The following is a 12,612-nucleotide window of genomic DNA, read 5'->3' on the forward strand; positions in this document are numbered from 1 at the left end:
ACGAATAGATTCGTAGTTGACATATTCTGTAAATTGTGCATCCACTTAAACATTGTTTAAAAGTACAGCTACAGTAAAAATGTCGCGATTCGAAAGTGTATTTTATTTTCATTTCCATATATTAACAACAACAAAAAACAGCTCGGGAACGGCATTACTTCAGACAAAATCATAAATCAAAACTGCTCTCCGACAAACATTTTTAAACAACGATGAAGAAAGATGTAATCTAAAAAAGAACAATTCATTCCCAAGGGAGGTAATTTGCTTTTTATCAAATCCAAGAAATAAAACCGCAAATCTGAGTTAAACTAATTACTTCAAGATTAATCTCTATCTTTTATGCATCATGTTGATAGTTTAGCTGTTAAGATTCCCCAAGGAATCACTCTAGCTACGAACTTTCATATTAGAAATGTCTGCAAACGCTTGTAATAAACAAATATAAAAGGAAAAGGATGATTTCATTTCGATAGACGAAAATTACTTTTTTGTAACCAATAATCTCATATAGAAGAACGTACAACGGCCACGGCATTACTTTTCTCATGTATCGTATTATATAATTCATTTTTCGATTTAAGCTTGAAAGGGTATACCATGAAGATTGTAGCAAAATACAGACTTTCTTGTACATCATATTTAAAAACAGTTTAAAAAATATGTTAAGTAATAATACTCCTTTTCGCGTTAACTGCAATTGAGCATACTAATTTACATGTACACTTCCGCTAGGAAAATCTGAAGTTCTATCGCAAGCCCTATCTCGCAGCAATATTTGTTACTCATGCTCATCGACTACCCCAAATATATTGCGAAATTGTGCATTTCATTATCATATCGTAACTCATGCATCTTTGTGTGTGCTATTTTGGTTATTACAAACATGTTCTATAATATGTAAGTCTATTTTCCCTGCCTAGTCGTTATCTTTGAATTATAGTCCTTTGAATACTGTTCGAATCCTGGTTTCCTTGATTTCCCTCGTGAAACACATGGTTCATGCCTAATTAATATCGTAATAGAAAACAAAAACAAAAACAAAAACAAAAACAAGAAACAAAAATAAAACAAGAAACAAAAAACAACAAAAAAAACCCCAAAAAAACAAAAAAAAAACAAACAAACAAACAAAACAAAACAAAACAAAACAAAATTGATACAAAACAAAAACACACAAACACAAGAATACGTGATTATTTTTACTACACTCGCAAGATTGACTCTATTAGTTTGACATATGAAAAAAAACAATAGAAAAATATAGATTAATGGTACAATATTAGAGATGTCATGAATCACAAACGTATGACACTCATTAAAATATTGTCTAAGGATAGTATTAACCTCCATTTTACCCCATCAAAAGCCATTCAATATTTCCACCTCCCTCTTATAGAATCAGACACAATTTTGAGGTGGTGGGGGGAGTGGGGCTGGGATTTAATGTTGGATAAGAATTTGTTTTCGTGTTATCGGAAAGGTTATTTATAATGCAGTAACAGTTTTTATTACAAAATTTGCCCTGTTAAGCAAGTGTAAAAACATATAATCATTGTTATTAATTTTTTTAATGGATGAGTATAATTCTTCTTTTTTTAAAAACAAAATGGAACATTTTGTTTTCAAAAAGATTCCAAGCGCCCACTCACTAATAAAATAATTCTTTATACGTGAATACATCGAAATGATATCATTATTACCACACACATGTAATATTGAGGTATACAGTTACATTATATTCCTCATGAAAACAATTAGAATGTTTTTCAACAATCCAGGAAAAAACAGTTCTACAAATTGTGATATAAAATTCCAATACGAGAACTCTTTTTTTCTCGCAGAAAGGGGAATAACTCCAGGGCAATACTTTAACACCGTAATTACATCCTGGCTAACTACAGTGTATAATAATCCAATAAATCGATCTATCCCTACGGTTTAATAACACTTACACGTCTGATAATCACCAAATACAAGAACAAATCTATCTCCAATATTGGAAATGTTGTTTAGGAATTTAATCGTTACAATAATATAGACTTGTCAATCTACTCATCATAAATGAGAACTGCAACCATTCGGAAAACAAATTTTACTAAGTGATTGATTCTCTATTGTCAGGTGAAAGCTGGACCGTTCGATGTGTTTGTCAAAATTAATGAGATGGACTCGAAATCGGTCTTTGAGTTATAATTGAATGTACAAATGTATGCATTTAAGTGTCACGATGTATTTTGTATATAAGCTGTTATTGGTTAAATACACCGTTTGTCTACATTGATTTGGACAATTTAAGTACCAGTCCACATAAAATTCAGACACTGCCAATGGTAAGGTGATTCATGGTAAAACAAACACTACCAAACAAACGATGCTTTTCAGTTTATATAAGCTATACTTTCACATAACAATCTTTTCTGCATTCAGATCTTCACTTTTTTAGAAAATCATACATTCATCTCCCACCAAAATCAACCAAATGAAAAAAACACAAACGATAACTCTTGCAAAGAGCAAATTTCATGTACGATGTATACAAGTTTTATCTCAAAAGCGAAACACCAAATGAAAAACTAAGACTGGTTGTGTGATCAGTAACTGTTTCTGAACAAGAAAGGAAACTGAATTCGGTGGGTTGTTGACATTCATTAATCACTTTAATCATTTGTCTGATTTTTAAAAAAGACTGATACTTAAATTGACAAGAACCGACCTGATTTTCGAAAATATGAAAAAAAAACGACTTCAATACTATGCATCAATTACTCTCCAATCAAATGTATGCGATACAATTACATGTAATAATAAGTGAATAACTGAGTAAAGAAAGACAATTCTTATTTAACTCCATTCTCAATCTTCACTCGGCAGATGTTTCTAGAAAAAACTAAGGACACTTACCCATGCACCTAGTCAATACTTCAATGTTTTAGTTGAGTCCGGGTTTGCTCCCATACTTTTGCTTCTATATGAGTATTATTCAGGTTCTTTCATGTTCTTTGTTACGTGTATGTCTAGTCGTTATCCCTAAAATATGTTCTTTTTTTATTACCATCCGAAATTTGATTCACTTGTTTATACTGATTGAACAAGTTAGAACTCGATATGGTCACTACCTCATTGTATAAAAAGCTTCATGCCATTATATTATTGAATGGCTAGTTACCTTCGTTTTTTTCTTTTAACATCCAGTCGTAAAAAGATTTCCAGAATTTTTTTAAATCTCCCTTTTTTAAATTTTCTTTCGGATACAAAATATAACCGGGTTGCAATTATGACCATCAGAAATGAATGGTCACGAAGAAAAAAAAAACTTACACTGCTATATTGTACGATGTGAGTGTTTTTGAGTATGGTACAAACAATCGTGAAACCTTTTCATATTCATAGTTTAGATAAATACATAAATGTTGATACAATGGAACATAATCTAAAAAGGATAAAAAGAGTTCTTTACGGTTGCAAGCCTCGTCCTTAGATTTCATGAATTATCGAGTAAAGATCACGAACAAGACTGATTCAGGGATTCAGGGTATAGGTTGTTTATACACCAAAATCTTATCATACAGATTGTCTCATGCGTACAGTAATATTTATAGGTTGTTTATAGACCCAAATCTTATCATACAGATTGTCTTATGCGTACAGTAATATGACAATCAACTATTCACATCCTCTGCAAAATTTGTTATGGCACAAATAGATTATTGTTGGCACTATATTTAAGTATTTAGGTGTGAAATGCAAAAAGTAAACAAACTGAAAACTAGATCTTCACTTTCTGGATGGTCTAAACTATAGGGAAAAAATGAAACTCACAGGCTGTTCATCTTTAGGCCTAATTTGAAAGTGCAATTTATTTCCATGCCATGCAGTGTAGGTTTTGGTGTAACGCAGAATAATACAGATGGCAGTAGGAAATATATAATTCCATTGACAATGACAAGGGTGATTCAAAGTGTAGTATGGAGCAATGATGGTGAAGTGGGCAACGGCGAGTTATTATGATAGCTTAACAAATACAAAAAAATACCAATCATATATTAATATCGAAAATTTAGATATGCTCTACACATGTGTCTGAAAGTAACCTCTCATCGGCAACATTAGAATCAGACATATAGGAAGAGCTACATCTAAAAAAATATTGTATACAAGAATCACTCAGAAACTATTGAAATAGGAAGCCAAATTTGTCACCAATCATAGACGACAAAGATGCTGCACTATATGATGGGGACAAAAAAATCTAAGGAAACGTAAAATATTCCGTGCAACTTAGGACGATTCGATCTTTGGCAATATAAACAGGGCAAGTAACTCGCGGTAATTAAGGTGCTTGTATTTTTGAAAGGAAAAAAGTATTATTATGGAAAAAATATCAGACAAGTTAAAAACAGAACAATAGTAGGCCTGTTTTATACGTTTTTTATGGGGAAGGTAAAAGGTAGATTTTAAATTTAAAAACATCGCATAATAGCGAACAATGTGAATAAAGAGACTTATAAAGAAAGAAGAAAAAAGGAAACAACTGACCTGTGGATTTTTTTCATTTCATTCTTCATTTGTATTATATAGAAAAGCTTCCCTTAATGTCACAATACATTCACAAAATAACAATTTTCTGAGACGTCTGATCGTTAACGACCTTTAACATCTGTCAGAAATTGTCAAGTCTTTTCCGGTTCTATATTTGGGCGTCATAAATGGATATTGTCATCAACATTGCTTAAGTCAATTACAGTTTCTCTTAATGTATTTGTCAATGATTCTTAGAACGTGAAAAAGATCTTATCACAAGATTTGATAGTTATGAAATCTGGCTAAAGTCTTGAAATCATGATAACTGAGATGCCACTAGGGTCTATTAAAGGAACCATATGTCAACTAAAAACAAAAAGATATATACATTGTAAGGTTCAAAATCTTATTTCGGACAATATTACCTGTCAGCGTGTGTGTTATCATGTAGTCTTCATAGGTTGGTTAAAGTTACAGCTGAAATTAAATTTCCCGGATGTTTTATTGCTCTCAACAACAGCCTTGCATACTTATAACATTTGCATCATTGATATATACTGAATATTACATGCCAAAATCTCTATCATATGATGTATCAACCCGAGATTCCTATATCACTCCAAGGACCACCATCCCGCGGGATGTTATTGGTCGAGGGTTGGTACAGCATGTGATACAGATTTTAACATGACATGTTCATTAAATCATATATTTTAAGCATATTTCAAGTATAGTCTGTGAAAGGGTGCAAAAAATAAAAATATAATAAAAAAAATAAATAGATGCAATTATAAGACAAACAAAACGGCATAGGAACAAATATATCTAGCAAATAGTAATGTAAAGTTTCAAGAACAATACATTAGTTACATAATTCAAAAACTCATTAAAAAAGCAAAACACGAGAAGTGTTCGTTTTACGTCCTTTTAATGTTTGATAAAACGATGATGTAATTGAATATGATAAAACGTTTTAGTGATTGAACTAATCACACTGATTTAACTTCCGGCGTTTCTAATGTATACAACGTATCACTTCTCTTTTCTTCACGCGATATTTAATGATTCGTACAAATTTAGTAACTCAAGTTCGATATTAAATCCCACCGAGAATATATACTATTTGTGTAATATTTTCTGCAGGCAATTTCTAATTTCCCAGGAGTTTAAAAAATTAGTAGTGGATGATATGGGCAAATGTAACGAATTAGCTCTTTATTAGGCTAAGTGGTCTTGTATCGAAATGAGCAGTAACCAATTACTTATTCTATTAATGCAAAATAAATTAAATGTGTAGAGCGGGTCTGTAAAAACTAATCTTAAAAAAAACCAGAAAAAAAATAATCTCGAATCAAAACAATTTGTTTTCAGTAGCTGACACTTTAATTATGCTGATATTTTTTACTTATCATATCTACACATGAATATAATATGGATAGATACAAGCATTTCGTAATATCTGAGCACAAAAGTCAATGTGGCATTAAACTAAAAAGAAACAGAATAATGATAATAATAACAAACACACACATAAACAAAAAAAAAAACATACAAACAAACAAAAACAAATAAACAAAAACAGCACAAAGCAACATAAATTAAAAAATAATGAACGAAAATAAACAAATAAACAAAACTGATAAAAATTAATGCAAAAGAACAAACAAATACCACTGTTAAGGAGTTGTCATGATTTGTGAAACCATATTGGTGTTATTAAGACGTCAACATTATTCCATGACATACATCTGTATTTATATTTATTACAGCAATCGAATGTCATTGTAATCCAGGCGCGTAGCTGCCGTTAGGCAAAAAAGCTTTTGCCTGCTCTTAATTTTGCCATTTTTTTTTTAGATAAAATACATCCAGGAGAGGCATAAATGATGCTCTAAAACGCTATTTCCGCGGAGCTTCGGGGGGGGGGGCTTCGCCCGCCCCCTGGACCCCCTACCAGGGCTCAGCGGCCCCCAGACCCCCTGCCGTAATTTTGCCTACACTTCAATTTGGCCTCAGCTATGCGCCTGTAATCTATGACAAAGAGTTCTCTGCTACAATATTTATGTCACATACAAGCAGTACTTATACTTTTAATGCATGCAATTATAAATATCTGATTTTGTACCTATAGGCCTAAGGCAGATTACATACTGAACGAAGTCCTTGTGCATCTTGCAAATTTGAAAAATGTGTAAATTTACAACAAAGAAGTTGTGAAAGTACTGTGTTTAAAACAAATTACACAATGAAAAATAAGAGAATATGAGTGTTCTTTCCAATTATAAACAATTTTGTTTCTTCATGAAAGCATACCTGAAAAATATGAGTTTCTCTTAAAAATCCATTAACGGATGGTCAATTGAACGAGAAATTTAGACTTCACTCAGACTGTTTTTTTTTTTAAATTCGTTGACTTCGAGTTTAGTGTACAGTCGGAGAAAAAAAAATATTTGGCTTGACCTACCAGAATTGGTATTGCTGTATAGGTCTAAAATTCTAGGATAAGGAATTTGATGTTAACTTATTTAGGATACATGTCAATATTAATAGGACTGATAATGGACCTTTCGGTAATTTAAATTGCTCACCTACGCGAATTAGTTTCACGTGTGAAAGTTATAAATTTTTTCAGTCAAAACCGCACCTGCATGAAAGAAATTGATCGAAAGGTAGTTTGTTTGAAATTCCTTTCTCGATAGTCTCACTGGTAAAATATCCAATCAACCATAATTTATGATCTCCCATAAAACATGTAAAAGCTCTTTCAATGTATTTTAAATCAATAAGAATCAATTATTTATTTTTATTCCAGATTTGTATAATTTTGGGATGCAATAAGAAATTTTCGTTCTACTTCGCAGTTTAACCTTCAAATATAGCTGCGGTTCTATTTATAGATCATAGTCTGAAATAAGGTCATCACCAACGCGAATCACAAATACCGACAATGAAACGACATCGAGTGACATTAAAGCGTTTATCAGAATTACAATGTTATCATCAGTGTCCAATAAAACTACACTAACTCAACTATGAAACATGTCTTTAACACGATATTAGCTCTTTCAATGCAGTCTCTATCGATAATGATCAATCTAGCATTTCAATTATAATGGAAGAACAAAAACCTGAATGTTATATCCGATAAATCCATTATTGGTCATGTAATAACTTTTATGACGTACTGGCACCCATTATGAATCATAATGTCTTCATGAAAATCGAACATTAGCCAGATAATAAAAGTTTTCTGAATAAAGTACACTGGTAGAATTTATTGCTATTGATGGCTGTGCTTATACAAAAGGCTCAATATGGTATTTAGTTATTAAAGAAAAGACGATCAGTGTAACGGTTTATATTTAGCTGTGGCATAGTCCTACTATTATGAACATCGAAAGTAATGTATTTAAACAGCTTTTAGCCAAAGAAAGCCTCCAGATCAGAAGTTCAATATTCGGCACTAATTAGTCTTAGGTATACCTATTCCATTGACACTTTCGACTAAAGTTTCACCTATTCATTTATTATACCTTTGTTAATCCTTATCAATTGGGATTCTTACCATAATTTATTATAACACTTATAATTGAAAGATTAATTGTGGGTAAAAAACATAAAACACGAATCAAGGGAAAATAGAACATAAAACAGGTTTAACAAATGTCTTACGGATATCGATGTTTCTTTTTTGTTGTTGTTGTTAAAGAGTAATCAAGGGAACCAAGGTTATAGGGGTATTCAAAAGAATGTAATCCAGGGACAAAGACTAGACCTGGAAAACAAACACAACAAAGAACACAAAGTAACTAAAATCATACATACAAAGTAACAAAAGCAAATGAGCAACTCGGACTCCACTAAAAACTGGGAGCATGGACCAGGTGCACCGGTAGGGTAAGCGTCCTCTGCATCACAAGAAATGTATTTAAACAGCTTTTAGCCAAAGACATAGTATTCGAGGTTTTTGATTAAAAAGATCTTGCTGAATGTTTTGAAGTTTAAATTCTATACATGGAGCAACTTCGACGTGGTCTTAATTTTCTTTCTTGAACATAAATCAGCGTTCAATGAATAAGTGATATATAAATGAACCGATAACCAACTCCACTAAGGAATTATGGGACGGTATTTTCCGCGATAGTATTCTGCTTCCACTGCACCCTTGGAATGCTTTATCTTTTACGATCACGGTCTCATTCCATCAATTCTAACATGTCATTGTTTGATAAATTAATTGGATCATATTTCAGAAAACGTACCAATATTATTTTAACTCAAAGATCATTTTCTCTGATATCGTTCATTTTTAATGAGGAGCTCTGATTTCATTGCAGTCCCGCCATTTTCTCGCGGGAAATTAAGGCGGGAAAAAATTGACATCATGATATGCTTTTATTGTTACATGAAACTTATATGATTCATTTATTTTCAATATTACAAAAGAGAATCATCTACTAATTACATCTATAAAACATAAAAGCAATATACAACAGAAAATAATTCTCCCTTGTTACAAAAATGATGAATTCGTACTTGTTTATAATAAACCGATTAGGGTTGCTTCAAATGAAATGAATGGAGCCAAAGATTGAGTAGATAAAATAGCTTTGGTAGGGCTACTTTATTTAGAATCAATGTATAAGAGAAAACGGTAATGACAATCTGTATGTTTTTAAATGTACTTCAGACTTTTAGTAACAAATCCTTCGTCTTATCATATGCATTTGTGCGTTACATTTTCCCAACCAAAATTAAAAACATGATGACCTTAATTGAAAACACGACGAGTAGTTTGTGATGTAATTTAAAACAAGACGTCACTTCCTATTCAAAGCCATCGGATCTTGAATTCAACATTTTATCATAAATAAGTCCCCAGCTATGGGTAAATAGTAACAAACCACTGCCTTGTTGTTACCTTTGGGAGAATGAAAGGCTAAGCAGTCAACTCTACAGAAATCCGTCCAGGGTAAGGGCGTTAGCCAGGTAAGGCAGTTACCTAGAGAGAAGATAAACTCCTATCTAAAACTATCACGGGCAGATCTTGACTCGTTAGCCATGGAAAGCAATAGATGTAGTGGAAGGAAACCATAAACAAATTAACCTGGTCCTCCATGTTGGGGGTTGGGCAAGGGGTAATCTCCCCTTCCTTTAAAAACACAGCGATTACGGAAACAAAGATTAGAAATATTTCTACTAATATCGAGTCTTCAGCATAGAAGCAGAACACTGCATCTGTGACTATGAACAGTGAAAGCTGACAGGAAGCTGTCCACACGAGAAGTATACTGAACACACGAACTAAAATGAGAGTCGGGTTTATGGAACGTACGTACCATGTATGAAGCAGGAAAACAGGCTCAAGTATTGCGTGAAATGAAGGAAAACAGACTGCATGTATTAGGCATAAGTGAATGTAGAAGGATAGATTGTTGGAAGAACATTACAAGTACAGGTAAAGATATTGTATACTCTGGGAGAAGAGACAATCAACATCATGAAGGAGTGGCACTCATTTTAAGTAAAACAGCAGCTAAATCACTAATAGAATACCATCCTGTAAATGAAAGAACCATTGGAGCAAGATTGAAAACAAAACCTGTACAGACATCTATAATACAGGTTTATGCCTATAAATGAAGCAGAAGAAGAAGTTAAACAGGAATTCTATGAGGCTTTACAGGCTGAAATTCAAAACGTTCCAAAACGATATTTGACGATCATCATAGGAGACCTCAATGCAAAAGTTGGAAGTAATAATGTAGGTTACGAGCGAGTTATGGGGAAACATGGCTGTGGAAGTATGAATGAGAATGGCGAATACTTCGCAGAAATTTGTGGAAACAACAACATGGTCATTAGTGGAACATTGTTTAAGCATAAGGAGATACATAAACTCACATGGACGTCACCTGGAGGAAGAGATAAAAACCAAATTGACCACATTGCTATCAATGGAAAAGCAAAAAGATCTTTACAAGACGTGAGAGTGAAGCATGGGGCTGATGTTGGAAGCGATCACCATCTTGTTACTGCCAACATAAAGTTTAAGCTGATGAAAATAGCGCCAAAAACCAGCATCAGAAGAATAGACACAGGTAAGTTAAGAGAAAACATAGGGAATTACAGTTCATTATGGCCAAAACTCATTTAGATGCAATATTGCACAATATTTTTAAATTCAATTTAAGGACAAAATTCTTCTTCAGGGTGCTTCATGAATAATTTTGTAAATTATTACCTCAAAAACAGTCATTGATATAGTAAATTCAAAATTGCATCAATAATTAATTTGAATAAGAAGTAAACATCTACATCAATTTTAAATAAATATCTTTTTTACCCTTTCTGAGCTCTTTTTGTAGAACGGTAGAGCTAGTGACCCCATTTTAAATAGCAGACTTCCTTAAGCAAAATGTAACACTATATATATTTTTTTAATGTCTTTGGTGCATTGCAACCAATGTTATCGCAAAGAAACAAATATCAAATATACGACCGATTTTGTTTGGTCGTATAAAGATTAACAAGAATAAATTGTTTTTGTTTTTTTTTGGTATTTCATCTTTCATTATTTTATACTGATATACTCTCCAGATTAACGATGATAAGCACCTGTATGGGTAAACTTCCCATTCTATGGTTTATGAGTGATTAGGAATGGGGAAATGGGGAAATGGAAATGGAGATAGTATATGGAGTGATGGGGATTTTGAATGGGAAAGTTATGTTTTATGAAATAAGTTTTTAATATATTTATTTACATGAGAAATAAATTACAATGTCTTAGAAATAACAGTTTAAATGTTGAAGAATTGCAAAATACATGTATATAATATGATTTAATAATGTAGATGTTTGCTAAAGAAAACTGCCATGGAAATTATAACGGGAAATTAGGATTTTCTACGGAAAATGAAAGATATTATCTGATGTAAAAGGGAAGTTGATGTCATTTACAAACATTTTGGCAAACAATCTTTAACAAATACAAATAAATGTAGAATGACCATATGTAACCGGTAGTGAGTGACCATCCAATAATTTACTTTATTGTATTGTTTTAAGCCCAACTAAGAAATATCATCCAACAATTTAAAAATAGATTGGTAGTATTTTTTATTATTTTTTTTTCAATTTTTGGATAAAAGCACTCAGTGGTTTGAATAAACTAGTATGTATTTTTCTATCGTTTAAGTAATCATAGTAACATGTAGATTTTTGTCATTCATAAGTAACTCAACGTTTCAATCATAAAGCAATATTTAGTTAACACTGTAAGACCTTCGAAATTACATTTTTTCAGTTTTCTTAAATTTTCATATGATTAAATGTCTTTAGCGTCACGTACGTGCAGTTTCAGTTCCCAATTGTTTTCTGTTTAAGTAGCAACCATGTATAAGAATCAGGCAATGGGTGGCATTCTTAATTTTGTCTTTTTGGCTAAAATATATTCAACACATCTAGAAAACAACTGAGAAGCTATTTAAATTTATCCTGAAGTACCTATGGCGTAGATATTTTGTGACTACGTATATAAGGAAAAAGTGCGGGAAAGTTTTGTCCCCATTTTTCCATCAATTTGACCAATGGATAATTTAACAAACAATTTTATGGTTATTTCTGGAGGATATCAGGTGTCAATACTTGATTAATGTAATAATATCTCTGCGTTTTTTTCTTTCATGTGCCGCACCTTAGATACATTTCGCCCAATTCTTAGACAGAGAAGGACTTAAATTAACGTTGTTAGTAAAAAAGTTATTGTAATATCCCATTTACCACATAATTTTCAGCTTAACTATACGTCGATAATTTTCAGATACTTTAAGTCTTCAGATACAATATACCTTTCAGTTATGGTAATAGCAACTACTGCTTTTCAGTTACCATGTAATATCCCAGACAGCATGCCTCCGTTGGGCCAACGTTGGCTGATGGTTGGATCGTTGGCTTTCAGTTGGCGTTGGGAAGACAACCTTGGCCCAACGTTGGCCCAAAGTAGTAGTCCGTAGTTTTGGAAATATTTCTTCTTGACTTATTTTTAACCAAAATGGTTTGTACTTGACAACCAAATGATTAAAC

At 32.3% G+C, this 12,612-nt stretch overlaps 1 protein-coding gene across 1 annotated transcript; it reads left to right on the top strand.

The window, feature by feature from the left end:
- The first annotated feature begins 10,153 nt into the window (after positions 1-10,153).
- LOC148599447 (protein CFDP2-like) lies at positions 10,154-12,542 on the top strand. The gene is made up of 2 exons (XM_088557305.1): positions 10,154-10,625; positions 12,385-12,542. Exons 1-2 carry the CDS (start codon positions 10,154-10,156, stop codon positions 12,540-12,542), a joined length of 630 nt encoding a protein of 209 aa, XP_088413431.1.
- The last annotated feature ends 70 nt before the right edge of the window (positions 12,543-12,612 follow it).

The sequence above is a fragment of the Perna viridis genome, chromosome 13 (assembly GCF_037379345.1).
Source record: "Perna viridis isolate PV_CMFRI_1.1 ecotype Kerala chromosome 13, ASM3737934v1, whole genome shotgun sequence".
NCBI lineage: Eukaryota > Metazoa > Mollusca > Bivalvia > Mytilida > Mytilidae > Perna > Perna viridis.